At 35.5% G+C, this 18,413-nt stretch overlaps 1 protein-coding gene across 6 annotated transcripts in view; it reads left to right on the top strand.

The window, feature by feature from the left end:
- ZnT77C (Zinc transporter 77C) overlaps nucleotides 1-18,413 on the top strand; it is a 389,840-nt gene that overhangs the window by 351,523 nt on the left and 19,904 nt on the right. For 5 of the 6 annotated variants that reach the window (XM_081737767.1, XM_081737765.1, XM_081737766.1 and 2 more), the window contains 4 exons: nucleotides 2,482-2,703; nucleotides 6,227-6,352; nucleotides 10,799-10,980; nucleotides 14,738-14,824. In XM_081737767.1, the coding sequence (XP_081593893.1) occupies nucleotides 2,482-2,703; nucleotides 6,227-6,352; nucleotides 10,799-10,980; nucleotides 14,738-14,824 (617 nt within the window). The remainder of the gene's footprint in view (nucleotides 1-2,481; nucleotides 2,704-6,226; nucleotides 6,353-10,798; nucleotides 10,981-14,737; nucleotides 14,825-18,413) is intronic. The other variant, XM_081737763.1, reaches the window with a different exon arrangement.

Here is an 18,413-nt window from a genome sequence, read left to right as displayed (position 1 = left end):
AAGGATGTGTTCCCAAAATATTGTCACATTTCTTAAACACCCTGTATAAATTGTTACAATTGAAAATAAAAACATCCGCTTTGCGTTTACATTGCTTAGTTGAGTAAATGACATCTTGCTGCCGATTAGATCGGAAGATTACTTAAAAATCTTTCCGTGGGAACTTCAATGCCTCCCCCCCCCCCCCCTTTCCAAAGAGATACCAGTGTTTCCTACGTAATCAGTTGATAAATTTTATAGGCAAGACTCAACCCAAAGTTAAATTCCTTGTAATATCCCTGCGTATAGAGTTTTACTATAACAAATTCAGAAATGTTGGCAATCTTGTAAGATATATAATTATTTGTTAATAGTTTATGTAATAACTGTTTGTATGAAAGTAAACAACTTTGCTTCAACAGTAATTTAACAAACTTAGAAATTTGTTTGTGTATATGTTAGCTAGTACATGTTAGTTGTGTAGAAATGTTCAAGTTCTTAGTAATATCCAGTTCTTCCTTTCTCTATATATTTTCTTGTAAATTACTGTATATTCTTACCTACTTCTATATGTCTATTTACTTTTATGTGTATATATTGTATAAGCAGTGTTGGGTCAAGTACTGAGTATAAGTATAACACTTTATTAAAATGTATATTCATATTGTGAAAAAAAAGCAAGAAATCCTCAGAGGAAGAAGTAATGTACATTTTTTGCTTGGTGAATACACCAAAACTCTTAATATATTCGAACATAGGTTCGAGTGGGAGTTAAGATGATGTCAGTAAGCTTAGAGCACTTCGCATGAGTCTACTATGGTGAGCACTTTATGCCTTATGACTCCACCGCCTTGCACCTGAAGATAATCAGGATATATACCTGACTCGCGAAAGACCAAGTAACTCACTTACTTATTGTACCGGTTCGATAGGACTCACCTCCATTGACCACAACAAATCATCATTTCCATGGGTGGATAGGCCAAATTCCATGTCCCCGATACACGTCCTGTGCAGGGAATGCAAGTAGAAATCTAGTTTTACATTTGTGTCCATGCAGATACCAGCACATATTTTAATTTATTTTCATTAGGTACTGGCATTATTTTACGTGTATTTCCATGCAGATATCGCCATTTAGATACCGGCATATGTTTTACATTTACTTCCATGATACCAGCATATATTTTACATTTATTTTCCTGACGATACCGGCACGTTTTACATTTTTCCATTTAGATACCGGCATATGTTTTACATTTTTTCATTTAGTGACCGGCATATGTTTTACATTTTTTCCATTTAGATACCGGCATGTGTTTTATATTTACTTCCATGATACCAGCATATATTTTAAATTTATTTTCATGCAGATACCGGCACACGTTTTACATTTTTTCATTTAGATACCAGCATATGTTTTCCATTTTTCCATTTAGATACCGGCGTATGTTTTACATTTACTTCCATGATACCAGCATATATTTTACATTTATTTTCATGCAGATACCGGCATATTTTTACATTTATTTCCATACAGAAACCAGTGTTTATTTTACACTTATTTTTATACGAACACCGGTGTGTTTTACGTTTATTATCGCGCACAAACTGGCATTAGTTTTATATTTATTTTCATACAGATACCGGCATATGTTTTACATTTATTTTCATACAGTTACCTTTCCTTACTTATTTTTGATCTGTTTACTTTTTAAAACTTCTTCTTTGGGAACGTTAAACAAGAAATACATTCTCTTTTTTCATTATAATGTATCATAGGTGCATGATGTACAATACAACATTATAACTTCCGTATGTTGTACGTTTCGTTGGACACCAGGAGGGGCAAAAAATATGTCGAAAGTATTGACAGAAATACGTAATGATTTCGTTAATTTCTATAGGCCGGAAAATGAAAGAAGAAATTGTACTGTATGATTTTTATGATAAAAAAATAATTTGAGTCTGTCATCCTTTTGAGGATGCCTCTACTTCATCATTTTCGTCTGTTTCATCTCCTAGTGTGTAATTGAAGAGCCATTGATTTTGATAGAGGCACGGTGGCTCAGTGGTAGAGCGTTTACCTCTAGTGCGTGGGATCCCTGATTCGATTTCCGGTAAAGTAAGTTTGTGGTGGACAACATCATGTCTGTGGGTTTTCCCGGAGTACTCCCGTTTCCTCCCACTTTCTCATTCCACCAATTATTCCATCAATTGCTTTAATCGTCATCTCCCTTAGCCAAAATGGCATAATCGTGGGACGTTAAACTCAAAGATTTCATTAATTTTGATCCTTTTCTTTGAGCTAGCATAAATATATTGTATTACAAGCGTGTCGAAAAGAAATGTGGATTGTTAAAAAAAAGAAATAGTGTGTCAAGAATTTTTTTTTTTAAAGATACAAATACAAAGTATTAGTACCCAACATTGTACTTGACCAAGTAATTACTGTTAGTATCAACACTTTATGAGAACTTCTTTATGATTCAGGTAGTCCAGTTTACCCTTGTTTTACAGGTTACACGTTCCATCAAGGCAGCTTCCTGCACGTCACTGCCAGCGGCGATGTTGTACTCAACCGGGCTGTGACCCAAGATTCCGTCCGCCGAGGGCAGCGGCGTCTTTCGGCCCAGAGCCGTCGTCCAGCAGCACCGCCCTCACCATATACGCCCACAACTACGCTTCGCCAGGGACCAAAGGAAATGTGTCGTGATGTTATTGGTACAGTAAACTGAAACGCAAAGCAACCTAACTTTACATTGCTTATTTTTTTTATTTATTTATATATTTTTTGAAGAGCATGTGTTATATTGCACTGTACTAATATTTATTAAACTTTTTCCAGGTATTTTGGGGCTTATAACATCACTCTGTAACAGAGACATGATAAAATGAAAGCGAAAGCATGTTTCTTTAATTTATTTAAACTTTATTATCTAAATAGGTGGTAGACGATACACTTATTAACATTTATGCACAGTAAGGAACAAAAATTCTGTTGGTTTTCTGAAAAGTTTAAGGGTATGAAGAGAGGTAATGTTTCATTTTTATCACGAATTTTAGGAATGATAAAAAAAGGATCAAAAGATTGCGATCGTGGCCAATAATTAGTTTTTAGATGAGGGGCCACAAAATTTTTGAACGGCCTCTAAATCGAGTTTTCGTATTTTCTACGAAATAAGCACATCATTCTGGGTTAAGTAATAATTTGGGTTTGGCTACACTATATGCAGTTTTCCAGATATAAGGCATACAAGAAAATTTTTGATTGAAATATATTGGATCTTTTGATCCAAAAAAAATATACCATTAAATAACCTTTCTGAAGTAGTGATTCCTGAACTTTCCTGAATAATTTCTTAACAGTTATTCAAAATTAAATACGCGCTTCATATATATACATATACACAAAATAATTGTAAAACAAAATATTCCAGTACTCTACAACTAACTATAAAAGTATAACAGATCATTTACTAACGTTTTACATGCACATAAGTATATGACGAAAGAATTGAATTATTGAGGGCGAGTGACTTTAATAAATGTTAGTGGGCTATCAGCCAGGTGAAGGTATTGACATCAGATGTTTCGAATACAGACATTGCATTCATCTTCAGGTATTGTAATGAAGGGAATAGTGACTATTTAGGGGCACAGCTATGAATAATCACTAAGTAGTCACTATATACTGTATACATGCTTACATCTCCGGTCTCTTCATTACAATATCTGAAGATGAATGCGATATCTGTATTCGAAACTTCGGATATCAATACCTTCATCTGCTGATAGTCCGAGAACACTTATTAAAATCAATATATGACGTTGAATCATTTCGAAAGCTGGTTATGTTTTCCTCTGAACGTCGGTGTAGTACAATTTATATTTGAGGAGCTACGTTCCAAAAGATGCATGTCCACCCCAAACAGTTTATAGCAATATGAAAAAAAGACCTCCACGGCCATGATATGATTACATACATGCAAACTACATTTTTTCACAAAAGAGACACTGACCAAAGCTTAAAACCCACTTTATTTTAAATTATAATTTGTAACTGTTTCGGATATCTAGCATATCCTTCTTCAGACACTATCGAAATTAATGAAAATACAGACATATATATAATTATAATTTAAAATAAAGTGGGTTTTAAGCTTTGATCAGTGTCTCTTTTGTTAAAACAATCAATCCAAAGCCATGAATAGTCTTACATTTTTTCAGGTGGTAAAATGTAGAAACAAGTATTCTTCTTGTTTGAACTATGTATTGTATTCGATAGAGATGAAAACGAAAAATAATATTCAATTGAAATCTCAATTTCGAATTTTTAGTGACATATACCCTGTTGCTTGATACCTCCTTAGTTATATTCTGCTCCATTCTTTTCTAATACTAAACTGAAATGAGTTAACTACCTGTACTATTCTATTCATAAGTAACATCCAACAACAATAGTAAAAAATAAATATAGTAATAATAATAATAATAATAATAATAATAATAATAATAATAATAATAATAATAATAATAATAATAATAATAATAATAATAATAATAGAAAAGAAGAAGAAGACGAAGAAAGGCTATAAAATTAACAGAACTTTACTCTTTTTTTTAAGAAAAAGGAAGAAAAATTCTTGTATTTGTTTACGATATAAGCAGAATGAAAATTGAATTCGTTTGATAAATGAGTAAATTATTAATTAACAGAATTTTTGCTACCTACTGTGCAAATTAACGTTCAAAACAGTTGTAAATCTCACTTTAACTAAGTACTTTTAACCTGTAAGCAAAAGCACCAATTTAATTGGTTGTTATGTTCTTGGAAACACTAAGACTCAGTTGCTTAAACTAAAATTATTTGTGTTTTAAAGAAATATTCCTAGGAGTATTTGAATATTCAACTTAAGGTTGTCTGAATATCACAGGTATGTAGAGAACATTTATTTATTTATTTTCTATGTTTGTATTTCATGAACAGAACAGAAACAAATTGTTAATCTACTATTAATATTTCTTTATGCCATGTCATATGAATTTGTGGTAGACAGGATCGTGTCTGTAGGTTTTCTTGGGGTTCTCCTGTTTCCTCCCACACTATCATTCCATTAATTCTTTTATAATCATTCCCTTTCATTAATTATCCGCCTTCTTTAGCCTAAAGGATAGAAAAGCAATTTATTAACTGAATATTTTATTTCATTAATATTTCTTTGAATACGTAATGAATGCACTTATTTTGTTCGTCTATTTTTATTTAGCAGGGCTGTAGCCTAGTGGTTAGAACGTTTGACTTACGTCTGCGTGGTCCCGGGAGCGATTCCCAGCCGGTGCTTTCCAATTTTCGGCATCGACACACAGCGTCGTGAGGCAAACTGGGGAGTCACATGAATGAAAGACGTGACGGTCACCAGGTCTAGAAAGTTCCCGATACACCACGTGCTCGTCGCTAGGCTGAACGTAGTTCAGACAATCGCTGACAGATGGCGTTGGAGCGGCTTTGATCCTCAAAATAGGCCATTACGTCAGGTGCTTTGGATTTTTTAAAAATATTTATTTAGCAAACGAAGTTTATCCATACACTATTCTGCGATTATTTTTTTAAGTTTAACGTCTTACGATTATGCACTGACGCTAATGGAGATGGTGATGAAGGGATGGATGATAATGGTGAATCGATGAAAGTGGAAGGAAACGGGAAGACACCGAGAAAAACTACGCACACGGTGTTTGTCTACCACAAAACCCACTTGGCGGAAACTGGGAGGAACCAGGGACATCACGCGCCAGAGGTGAGCGCTCAATCACTGAGCCACCGAGGTCCGCGACCAAACTTTGTCAGAAAGAAGAATACATCTTAAACCACAATAGACTTCTTTCACGAAGTCCCGAAGGGCTTAGGCCAATCAACTGATTCTTTTAAGTTTGAGGTTAAGTGTGCTAGGATGTTACGTTTACAGTGAGTACTTAGATCTGGCCTAAACATACTTTTTATTGTTAATATTCTCAGTATAAAACGGTTTTATAACAATATCTGAAAATTTTGAGATTTCCGGAAGCCATTTTCCCCGTACCTTTCTGTTAAACCATCTAAAAACAAACATTTTAGAGAAAATTTTGAGAATTACAGCTGTTTTGAACAAGATATACATGCAATTTACTATTGTATTGAGAATCTGTTTGGTTAAAATTGGTTATTTAATTATTTATTTCTTTTCAATTATCTTCTGTGTTATAGGCTGTGTTCTAGTTATCATATGTGGACTGATAGTTTATTTTACCGACGAACAAGTAGCAAAATATGTAGATCCAGCCATTTCTATTTTGTCGGCAGTTTCATTATTGGCATTTAGTTACCCGTACAGTAAGTATTCAATTTACTATTTTTTAACTTCATTAAGATTATCTAGGTATTTTATTGCACTGTAATGTATTCTCTTGTTACTGTAAGAGTTTTACTTTAACCCTACGTACACCAAAGGGTTACACGTAACACCGCACACCAAAGGAGGGTTAAAAATGTCTACCACATAAATCATTATTTTCTGTTCCAGAAAATGTAATATTCTCTATTTTGTGCCTTCAGTTGTTTTAGTAGGGAAGAATATTACATTTTCTGGAACAGAAAATAATGATTTATGTGGTAGACATTTTTAACCCTCCTTTGGTGTGCGGTGTTACGTGTAACCCTTTGGTGTACGTATAATTCCACTTTTAATATCACATCACTCTGAAACCAGCTGGTCTTTTCCGTTTAGGTGTACGATGTTATGCGTCAGCTGTACCCGTAGCGACGCTAGAATCTTCAACTTTAACTGGATATAACCTCATGCACATTATAATAATACGTTACACCAAGGGAGGGTACTTTATGTATCCATATCAGGCTCCAAGGGAGGGGATTTTTTTTTTTAAAAAAATGGGTTATTTTCTAGAAATTAAAAGTATTGAATGATAGAAAATAAAATTTATATTATTTTTGATATAAAACCCGAGTTATGACACGATACTAAAGAAACATCCATAAAAATTCTTATCCTAACAAAAGTGTGAATAATTTTTAATCCACCTTAGGGTACGTAGGGTTAAAAGACTTAAAAAAGTAGGAAATAAACTTACAACATAATTAGATGCATCTAAAGCTTTTTCTAGAGCCATTCGGAAGGCTTGGATTCTGTACTGTATGTTGGCAAAATAACATTAGTAATGCCGAAGTGTTTCGGTTTGATTCTGCCACACCACTCGCGAAAATGAAATACGCAAGAAGCCAGGCGAAATTAAAATCCAGAAAACTGCGGATCGTTACGGAACAATTATAAATACAGCATATGTGGAAATATAAAAATAAACATCGCACAAGTGGAAGTTACGCTTATAATTAACACAAAATAAATTACCTGGAAAATAAAATTGCTTTGAAATATGTTTGGCTTTTGTTAACAAATTGTAGCGGAGGTAAAATAAATAAATAAATAAATAAATAAATAAATAAATAATAAATAAAAAATAAAAATAAATAAATAAATAAAATAAAATAAAAATAAAAATTAAAATAAAAGTATTTCATAAATAAAAAGCACAAAACCTATCAAATTGTGAACCTATCAATTGTGGGAAGTAAAAAACGAAAATATTGCGTAAATAAAAAAAAAAAAAACAAAATATGAGGATCGTTCCGAAAGTAATGCCAACTATTTTCTTTTCATGGAAACTAATGGAGGCACATAAATAACAACAGCACAGCTAAACAGAGCAATATTTCAGCTCCAGACTGTCATTTCCCTACATAGTTCCCACCATTCGTTGTGCACTTTTGCCAACGATGAAGCAGAGCCTGCATGCCGCGCTTGTAAAAATCGGAACGAGCTGAGGCTAATCACTTCCTTACAACTTTGACAACAGCTTTCGAATCTTGAAAATGTTCGCCACATTCAGCTTTGTACACAATTCTCTGGTCGTTATCCGGCGATCAGCACGAATGAGTTGATCAAGACGCTCTTCATTGCGAGGGATGACAACTGTGTAGCTTCTCATGAACACCCTATTCACCACCTTGAAAATGCCCTTCCCATCGCCTCACATTGCTCACGTCTATTGTATCGTCTCCATAAACCTTTACCAACCGTCTATGGATTTCAATCGGCGCAATTCCTTCAGCAGTGAGGGATTCAATCACACATCGTTGTTTTATACGCACGTCCATATCAGGCTCCACTTTGGAACACTCCTATGCTGGCGCCAACTACCGCCGAACAACGAAACCAGCTGCAAATAAAAGAGGAAGCTTCAAGCATTAGCACTACACCAACGACATCTGGCACAAACATACAAAGTCAACACAAAAAATAGGAGGCATTAATTTCGGAACGACCCTCGTATAACAAATTGTAACGGAGTTTTATTGTTTATATACCGGGTGGGTGAAAAAATAACTAAATACTTTTTAATACCCTATAAAAATTATAATATTACTGATTCCATGTTGAAAACATTGCCATAATATAAAGTTTTTATTAGAAGTTCACATTGCCTGCTTCAGTTAGTTCAATCGTTGACCGCTGGAAGCGGCACGCGCAATGTAAACAAACATGATGCACGGTTTATGACTATGTAGATAATCTATAACATTTAACCATATTACATATTCCAAGCCCTTTGCTCAGAAACTTTACCCGTTACTAAACAATAACTCAAGCTAGTAACTTCAACAGTACACTTAACTACAACTTTTGTAACATTGATCATAAAACATGCGAACTATCAAATGGACAACAAAATACGTATTTTTGTTTTGAAACAGATATGTCCGATAATTTACTATACATATATTATCTCAATACAAATCGAGGACAATTCGACATTTTTGCATGAAATAAAGATCTTAAACAATCAAAGTAAGTTCAGATCTTTTTACTTCTTTTTATATATAAGCTAAACTGTGCATAAAATAGTGCATATATACAGGCTTGTCACCGACCTGAAAACTCTGAAAAACCTGGAAATGTCAGGGAAATCCTGGAAAAGTCAGGGAATTTTGTATACTGATGACATTAATTTTTTAAAAAAAACTTCAAAAATGGTTGAAAAATGCCCATTAAAACACAAAATAGTGCGAAATCTGTCATATCTTATTCTAAATAAAATTTGTACTAACCAAAGTGTAAGCGAAGGGACCATGTATAATGTTCTTGAGTAACTCCATAACAAGAATATAGTTGTAAAGCCGATGCCAAAGCTGAAAAAATAAATAAATAAACTAGGAATGCAATGGATGTACCCGATTGCAATGAAATGAGCTGAGCGAGCTTAAACTACGTAATCATTCCTGGCCATTATGCAATAATAAATGCCATTTTTAATTGTTGACAAAAAAATCGCGTGAAAACTTTTTCCCCATGTTAAGTCTATGCAAGCGTTTTTCGGTGATTATTCCTCGATGTTACATCGGATTTTTGATTTCGACCTATGTTGTCACTCAGCACGACATACTCTATCAGCGTGCTAAGTTTGGTTGAGATCGGCCAAACGGTCTAGGAGGAAGCGTTTTTCGGTGATTATTCCTCGATGGTACATCGGATTTTTGATTTCGACATATGTTGTCACTCAGCACGACATACTCTATCAGCGTGCTAAGTTTGGTTGAGATCGGCCAAACGGTCTAGGAGGAAGCGTTTTTCGGTGATTATTCCTCGATGGTACATCGGATTTTTGATTTCGACATATGTTGTCACTCAGCACGACATACTCTATCAGCGTGCTAAGTTTGGTTGAGATCGGCCAAACGGTCTAGGAGGAGTTCGCGGACAACCAAACGGCTAACCCGAGTATAAGAGCTTCGCTTCGCTCAGCTCAATAAATAAAACATCAATTTTCCAAATTACGTGTTTCAGCAATAAAAGAGAAGAAGGAATTCGAATCATTTAATGTATATACAGATACGTTAAATGTCTTTTATTGCAATCTACTTGATAATTGTTAATTAATTTATTTGTGGGACATAATTACAATGTTACTTGTCCTTTCCCATGGAAATACTTCCGTTGAGAAGGATTTCTCTATGAAGAATCTTCGGTGAGTTTACGAGTTGTTCATGATACTATAGAATGTGCTGGAGGGTCCCTTGGTATTTATATAGACAAAACAAAATGCTTCAGTACGTACGTGGATCATATGCACGTTTTGAAGAAGCCATGCAAAGAAGAAGGACGAAAACCACTGCAAACGAATTAAAGAAAAAGGAAAATAAGCGTATAGCTGATCAGATTACCATTGTAGATTAAAAAGGAAGCAACACTTTTATTAGACTTCCGTTGAATGTAAAATTTGGAAAATGAAATTGAGACCTTGAAAGCATCTCTAAGATAGAGAACTGTGGAAATTAAGAAAACATGCATTAGTAATTTGTTTAGTGTGAAATTCCATAACAGAAATTATTTATGTAGATTGCAATCATAAGTACGATACTGTAATTTTATTGTAATAAAAGAGATATATCAAAGATTTAAATCTTGTTAAGTATGTATTTACAAAAGGGGAAAAAAGTGAATGGAAGGCAGTAAGTGGATGTTGTAGAGAGCTTTCCATTCATTCTTCTTTGGAGGAAGGAATTATGTCTGAAAAATAATAGATCTTGCCTGGAAAACCTAGAATTGTCAGAGAAAATTGATTTGAAAAATCCCTAGCAACTCTGTATATAGAACAAATTGTGCATAATATATTTATTTCTATTTAATGAAGTCAAAATGTACGCAAAGTTTGGATTTGTAATAATGTAGCTATAATGATTCAATTTTTTACTTTTTTCTTTCAGTGAAGGAATCAGGTTTAATTCTTCTTCAGACAATTCCAGATCATATAAACGTTGATTCGTTGAAGACTCAATTAATGGAAGCCTTCCATCCAACCATTATTAATGTTCACGATGTCCATATATGGCAACTAACGCCAACAAAAATATTTTCTACTGTTCATATTATATTTTTGGATTCAAAGGTAACGTAAAGAATTGTTTACATTCATTACCCGTTAATTCTTGATAGCATTAGTGTTGTTAGAGTGTATACAGAAAACCCGAGTCTTAGAAAGATTTGGTAATAGTTCGAGGGGGTATCGTAAAGTTTTAATTATCATAGTAAAAAATCAGGATACAGGGATTATTATGATTTGTAGTTGTTAACCCCTCCCTATGTAGTCACCACCCATATTTCTCCCACGTTCCTTCACTTTATGAATGCCGTCACTGTAGAGGTTTGCACATTGTGCTTTAAACCACTCTTCCACCTCATGAATGACGTCATTTCTGTTGTCAAAATGGCCACCACGCAACGGATTCTTCATTTGGGGAAACAAGGAAAAGTCACTGGTTGCGAGGTCGGGAGAATAAGGCGGATGCTGCAATACCTGGAAGTCACACGTCCTTGCAACTTCAGATGAATGAGTTGGTGCATTGTCATCTAGGAGAAGAATGCCTTTTGAGAGCATACCGTGGCGTTTCGTTTCCAGAGCATCACGCAATTTGTCCAGGAAATTGCTGCAGTACTTCCCAGTGGCCTTTTATATTTCTGCAGGATGATCTGTGAGGATTACTCCACGAGAATCTCAAAAAACGGATAGCATGGCTTTCCTCCTGACTTTTGCACCTTTGCCTTTTTGGGAGGGGGAATCAGCATGTTTCCATTGCATGCTCATGATTTTGGTCTCCGGATCATATTGATATATCCACATTTCATCCATGGATAGTAGGCGCCCGAAAAATCCTCTCCATCCTCTTCTAACAGCGTCAGCATCTTTTGGGAAAGAACACGCAATGCTTGCTTGCTCTATCCATCTTGCACTTTGGTCACTTTTGGCACACCCTGTAAAAAAAAAAAAAAAAAAAATCAATAGGAGTTAATTTCCGTAATATCATGCACATAAGAATCAAACATGACACTGACAAAGGTTCATCATCATATCTTAATTTCCTGGTGATAATTAAAACTTTACGATATCTCCTCGTATATTAACTCAAAATGTTCCTTACTTGTCTGTTACTATTCTAAACAGATTTCCAGAATCGTTTTAGGCAGTGGCAGCATTTGATCGAAGTCATGCGAGTAAAAAGGTTAACAAATTTTGTTGTTACAAACTAAGGGAAGAAAACTATTCTAATGTTAAATAAAAAGGTAATCGCCTTGTATCCAAAAAATGATTACTTCTTCTTTCTGTAATTTCGGCGCTCTCTGGAACCGTCTTTAGTTACGTTATCTCTAGTTGCTCTTCTTTCCGTACAGAGTCATCTTCGAAGATTTTCCTGAAACATTTCAAGAACACAGGATCATCTGAAAACCTTTAAATTTATAATATAATTTGTAGATTCGATCACTCTCTCACTGTGTGCGTATTGATTTTTTTCTTCAGGAGGGAGGAGGATGAATTTTACCCATATACGCCATTACACACACACACACACACACTATATTGTATACATATTAATACTTTTATTCAAGCAATTCTTGTGCTTGCTTGTAAACTTTAACTCAAAAATGTCTAAACACTTTTCTTAATAAATCTTTCTAGAAACCGTCTCTGGAAGAGAAGAAGGATTTTTATGAAAATTCATCAATTGCTATATTAAGAAACAAATCGGAATAGCATCGTTTAGATCTTAAAAGTGGTTCTGAGAATTTTAATAAGCTTCGGTGAAAACCTTTTTTAAGTACCAGTAAACAGTCTAGATATTTTTCAACTTTCTGAAAATTTGTTCAATGGCGTGTCTAGAAAAATTGTGAGGTGACACATCATAGAACGGGGCCCTAAGAATGTTAATGAAATTTGGTTTTTGAAAAAGCTTTCGTTTAGGAGAAAGCGACTTCAATAGGTCTTAATAATCAGAAAATTAATTCGACGGGCATGATTTTTTCTAGCTATTTTCAATATGACCTGGAAAAGCTCATTTAGTGTGATCTGGTGAAGATAAAAATGCTTTCTTTAGTGTGGCTTCACAGAATCTTTAGTTTTTCTTTGTTTCTGTCTTCATGACCATTCGATAAAAGTCTAGAGGGAAATAATTATCCCTGCCAGGGATGAAAATTTTCTTCTTCAGGAGGCATAAAGTTTTGAAAGTAGAAATTTCTGGTATCTCACTCCCCCTTCGTCAATTCGCACATTGTACCTCATTTATAGAAATAATAGAAAGTGATACTATAAACTTAGTAGGATTTTTGGATGATTCTATGTCCTTCAAATATTTTAGGAAAATCCTTTCCGAGATGAATATATGTAAGGAAAGAACAACAACTAGAGGTAACGTTACTAAAGAAGGCTCCAGAGAGAGCCGAAATTATATAAAGAAGAATTAATCATTTTTTGAATACAAGGCGATGCTTGTTATTTAATTATAGCTATGTATCCTATAGCCAGGGGTGTCCACAAGGGGGGGGCTATGACGCAAAGTGCGTCATTGAAATATTTGGGGGGAGGGGTAAAAATCTGTATAAATATGTTTCAGGGAGTTTAAAAATTAAGCGAAAAGATTTTTTCATGGAAGAACACTTACGGGTAGACAATTGGGGGGGTGCGTCATGGACATAAGGGGGGTGGGCACCACTGCTATAGCGTCCATAGCAAACTAATGTAATGTGGTCATTTTTGTATGATACAAAAATTAGAACTAAGTAAGTTTTCTTCTCTTAATTTGTAACTCTTACTTTATGAGTGTATAGCTTATTCAATATTTACAAATACAAGGGTCGTTCAAGGTTGATCGGGATTTTTGTACGTAAATAATCGATGAATAGCCGCACCATGATGAAACTTGCGGGTGACATAATGTATTCCTTCTAGAGTAACTAGCGCCCGGCATGACGTATTTGGCGCATGCGCAGCAGTTGCAGCAAACATGGCGGCAAGCAGTGTGTCTGTGGCTGTGGAGCAGCGGTGTGCAATCAAATTTCTCGTGAAGGAGAAAGTTAAACCAGCTGAGATTTTCAGGAAGATTGCAAGCACAGTATGTTGAAGAAACGATGTCACGGACAAGAGTGTACGAATGGTGTGAACAGTTTCGCGAAGGACGGAGCTGGAAAGATCATGACAAGTGTCTTCTGGGACATGAAGAGTGTTATCCATGTGGATTTTCTGGACAAAGGAACACAATTAATGCCGGTATTATTCCACTTTGTTGAGTGCTACTGTACGAAACTCCATTCGCAAGAAAAGACCTGGGATGTTGTCTGGAAATATCATTCTTCACCATGACAATGCCCGCCCTTACACGGCCAATGTGACAACAACAACTCTGGCCGAAATGCGCTGGAAAGTTCCTGCCCCATCCCCCCCTACAGTCCAGATGTAGCCACCAGTGATTTATAATTTGTTTCCACTCCATAAAGACATCTGGGAGGTAAGAAATTCACGACAGATGAAGCACTGCGGAACGATGTCCTCCAGTGGCTATAAAAACAACCAAGTTCTTTCTATGCCAAAGGAAATCAGGGAGCTGTCACAACGATGGCAACGGTGCCTCGACACACACGGAGAATATTTTGAAAAGCTGACATAGTTTGGTGCTTCTTGTGCTATCTGTTTCCTCTAAAGAAATAAAAGTCCCGGTCAACCTTGAACGACCTTTGTATTTTCATCTTGATTGAATTTGTAAATATTATTCTGCAGATTAACATTTTATTGAACTATAAAGAACTTGTAATATTGAAGGAAAGGTAGTAACGAATGCAGAATTAAGTAGTTTTTTTTCTTTCTTTCTTTCTTGTAGGTATACAATAGGATAGCAGACGAAGTGACTGAGTTTTTCCACGAACAGGGTATAACACAAGTTACCATTCAACCAGAATTTGTACAGGTGAGTTAGTTATTGCTGTATATTTCATAAATAAATAGGCAAGTCGATATTGCATTTTTATGATCTTATCAATAGTGTATATCGTACAATGATATGTAATTTATTACCGGAGAAGTAACAGAAAGTAAAAGTAAGTAAGTAAAACTGATTTTACTGAATTCTGATTTTACTGATTCAGTTTTTGAACTTCTTTCTTGCCACAATACGCTTCTGAGTACCTCACATACGCTCTTTGGAAAACACGAGATTTTAAAAATACTGGAAAATTAATTGTGTCTGACACTCGTTTCAAAATCACTAATCTTAGTATTTGTTCAAATTTTCATATCAGACATGAAACACAACTCCCAGAACTATATTTTTGAATTGTTTCCAGATGAACACATAACATCCATTTCTTTCATGTAGATCGACCTACACAATGAGTTATCCAACGGTTTCTTTGTCACAGACCTAAAAATCCATATAATGGCACTCTTCTACAGATATACTGTTATATTAAATTCTGAAGCTTCGTTTTTTCTTTATTATTTTGTTTTTATCATACTATTATTATTTTGCTTTTATCGTAATACTAGCAGAATGCCCATTCTTTGCACGGGGAGAATATGTTTCATTTTGAACATAAAAGGCACCAAAATGTCACCAATCAACTCAGGAACCTCAAAAACTATGAATTCGACACTAATATCGGTCATTTTCAATTATTTTTACATATCATCATCTCCCCTTAAGAGTACTAATGGGGGCTGAATTTGGAAACGGAGAAACTAGAAGAGAGAGAAAAGTGTAACTATAAGGAGAGGGACATCGTTTGACATATTAAACACTACCGCCCAATGAACAGTGTTGCCAACCCAGTATAAAGTTATATTTTTTTCAAATGGCACTACGTGAGATTATGACATATTTCAAATCATGTTAAACGAAAACTTTAAAACACCACATTTATTATTCAGTGTTGCAAACTAAGGATGTTATGATATTACAAATATCCAAAGTTTGGAAGCCTCTATCACACATACAGCACAATGGAGATGGACAAGGCAATGCACATCGGAAGTACCTTAGAGTTGGATACTATGGTCATGGTATGATGTATTTTAAATGAATAGCAACGAAGTTACAAGTTTGCCTCACGAGGCTCGGTGGACGCCAAATCTTGGGAAGCAACGCCCGGGAATCGAACCCGGGACCACGCGGACGTGAGTCCGACAATCTAACCACTAAACTACGGTGACCCTTATGATATACTTTTTTAATAAATATTATTTATTAAAAAGTCATAAGCATTAATGTAGCTCTGCCAAATTAGAAACGACGTTATTTATTCCAGTAATACAAAAGTTTCCGGCTCTGGACGGATATATGATCCATTCATTCATAAACATCATTATAAGTAAGATTTTGAATTTCAATAATGTCCGATATAGATATAAAATATTGATCGAAAGTGAATAGAGAACTTCTATTAATGTAATCTGGTTAAAAGTCTGGGATCATTTGAATAAACGAAAAAATGTACTTTGATTTACAAGTTAATCTTATTTCCACATATTGGGACCCGAACACATTAATTTGTCTTACATTACATGTATACATTATATTGTAATATCCCATGTGAAGTGTTTACAAACAAATCCACGCATCAAGTGTTTATAAACACCACCTCGTGCTTCATCAAGAGGAACTTCCACCAGGGGGACGTGCAATCACCTGCAGACGACGTTTAGCCCCTCCCACGGACCACAAAACGAAAATTGAAGCAGCAGCGCCACCGCCACCCAAGGGACGCTATAAATTGGACAGAAGAATCCAGCTCAGTAGCAGTTTTCTGGTGACCCTCCTTTAGTCTGCTACGGGACTCTTGGAGTAACCTAACCCCAGGCCTCTAGTCTGCTACGGGACTACGCCTATCCTATCTCCTGGCTTAGCCTGCTACGGGGCTCTGTCTGGAAATCCTAACCCCAGCCGCTTAGCCTGCTACGGGGCTCTGTTGGCCACTTAACCCGCCTCTGAGTGCTACGGAGCATTGGTTCCTTAATTCCACTCCTCTTAGCCTGCTACGGGGCTCTGTTGGAGATCCTGTCTGCGACCGTACGGTCAAAGACCACCTATACTCACCCTGATTATAGAGAAATCAATATGTATAGTATTCTGTAAAAATACTTTTATAGAGGAACTTTTTATAATAAACTGGTAGTGGGAGTCGATTCCGGACGCTCTTTTTATTAACAGCTCTACCTCTTCCTTATATATGAGACAAAACTACACAAAGTTTTACAATATTAATAAATCAGTTACTTACACAAGTAAAATGTTAAGATATTGTGTCGAAAATACTTGTCAACACACTAATAAATAATGTTTTTAAAGTGCCCTATCGTAAAGTGCTAATGTATTTTACAGGAAAATGATTTTAAGGACCACTTCTGGACTTATCCTCAGTCACTCCAAGTATCACTGGCGTATTTAGAATTTTGTTTCGGGGGGAGGGGGCTATGCAAAGCACGGGGAAGCAGCGAGGGCAATTGCCCACTTGAGTTTGAGAATTAAATATATTTTAATTTATGCATAAATTGAAGTTTTAATGGCAAGAATTGCAGCCTGATATGTGATATGATACAAAAACTTATGAATCTAACCTTTTATTCTGTTCATAGAAGAAAAAGGAAGTATCTTCTTGGCCTACCTAATTTCCCGGGCTACTTATTCTCCCCCCCCCCTCTTGATTTTCTTTAATCCAACATTTGCCTTTCTTTATAACTAAATGATGTAAATATTCCTTTGCTATGATAATTGAAGTTCCGTTACGTTGATATCCATGCAAGTTGGTGTGGAACACACTTTCGTTTATCAGCTCCTCTTAGTTTTGGTGTTACTGTCGACGGGCAACTTGAATCACAAGTCACAACGGTCGAAAGTATAATAGGACAAACGAAATAAAGTAACAACTAAGAAAAAGAAACAGAAGAGTAGAATGGACGAACGAAAGGAAAAAACAACGCAGTTCTTACATAGAATGGAATATTACAAATACAGTATTATTTCTGAACAAAGAGTATAAGAAAATGGAAAGTTAATGAAATTCTTAGAAATGGTAAAAAGGATTATTGTTGTACGTGGAATGCGAAAAACTAACAAATTTATTTCGGAAGGGGGGCACGTTTGAGCCCGATAGCCCCTCTAAATACGCCACTGTCAAGTATGAATACACTGAACTTATTCATTACCAACATTAAGTAAAACTTCTAATTACGATATGCTAGCCAACTTATATGTACCAATCAAATACGAAATAAATGAAACACGAAATTTGTGTGGGGGGTGCGGTGGCTCAATAGTAGAGCGTTCATCTCCGGTACTTGGGGCCCCTGGTTCGATCCCAGCTCGCGCCGTGTGGACTTTGTGGAGGGCAAACATCGTGCTCGTGGGTTTTTTCCGGTGTTCTCCCGTTTCCTCCCACTTTCTTCATTCCATCATTTTATTCATCTCTCATCATCACCGTTTCTTTTAGCCTAACCGGCGTAAACGTGGGACGTTAAACTTAAAGATTTCATTTCATTTTCACGAAATTTGTGGTTTGTGG

This window comes from Thermobia domestica, chromosome 14 (assembly GCF_964235325.1).
Source record: "Thermobia domestica chromosome 14, izTheDome1.hap1.1, whole genome shotgun sequence".
In the NCBI taxonomy this organism is placed as follows: Eukaryota; Metazoa; Arthropoda; class Insecta; order Zygentoma; family Lepismatidae; genus Thermobia; species Thermobia domestica.
This window is presented reverse-complemented; position numbering and strand designations above follow the sequence as displayed.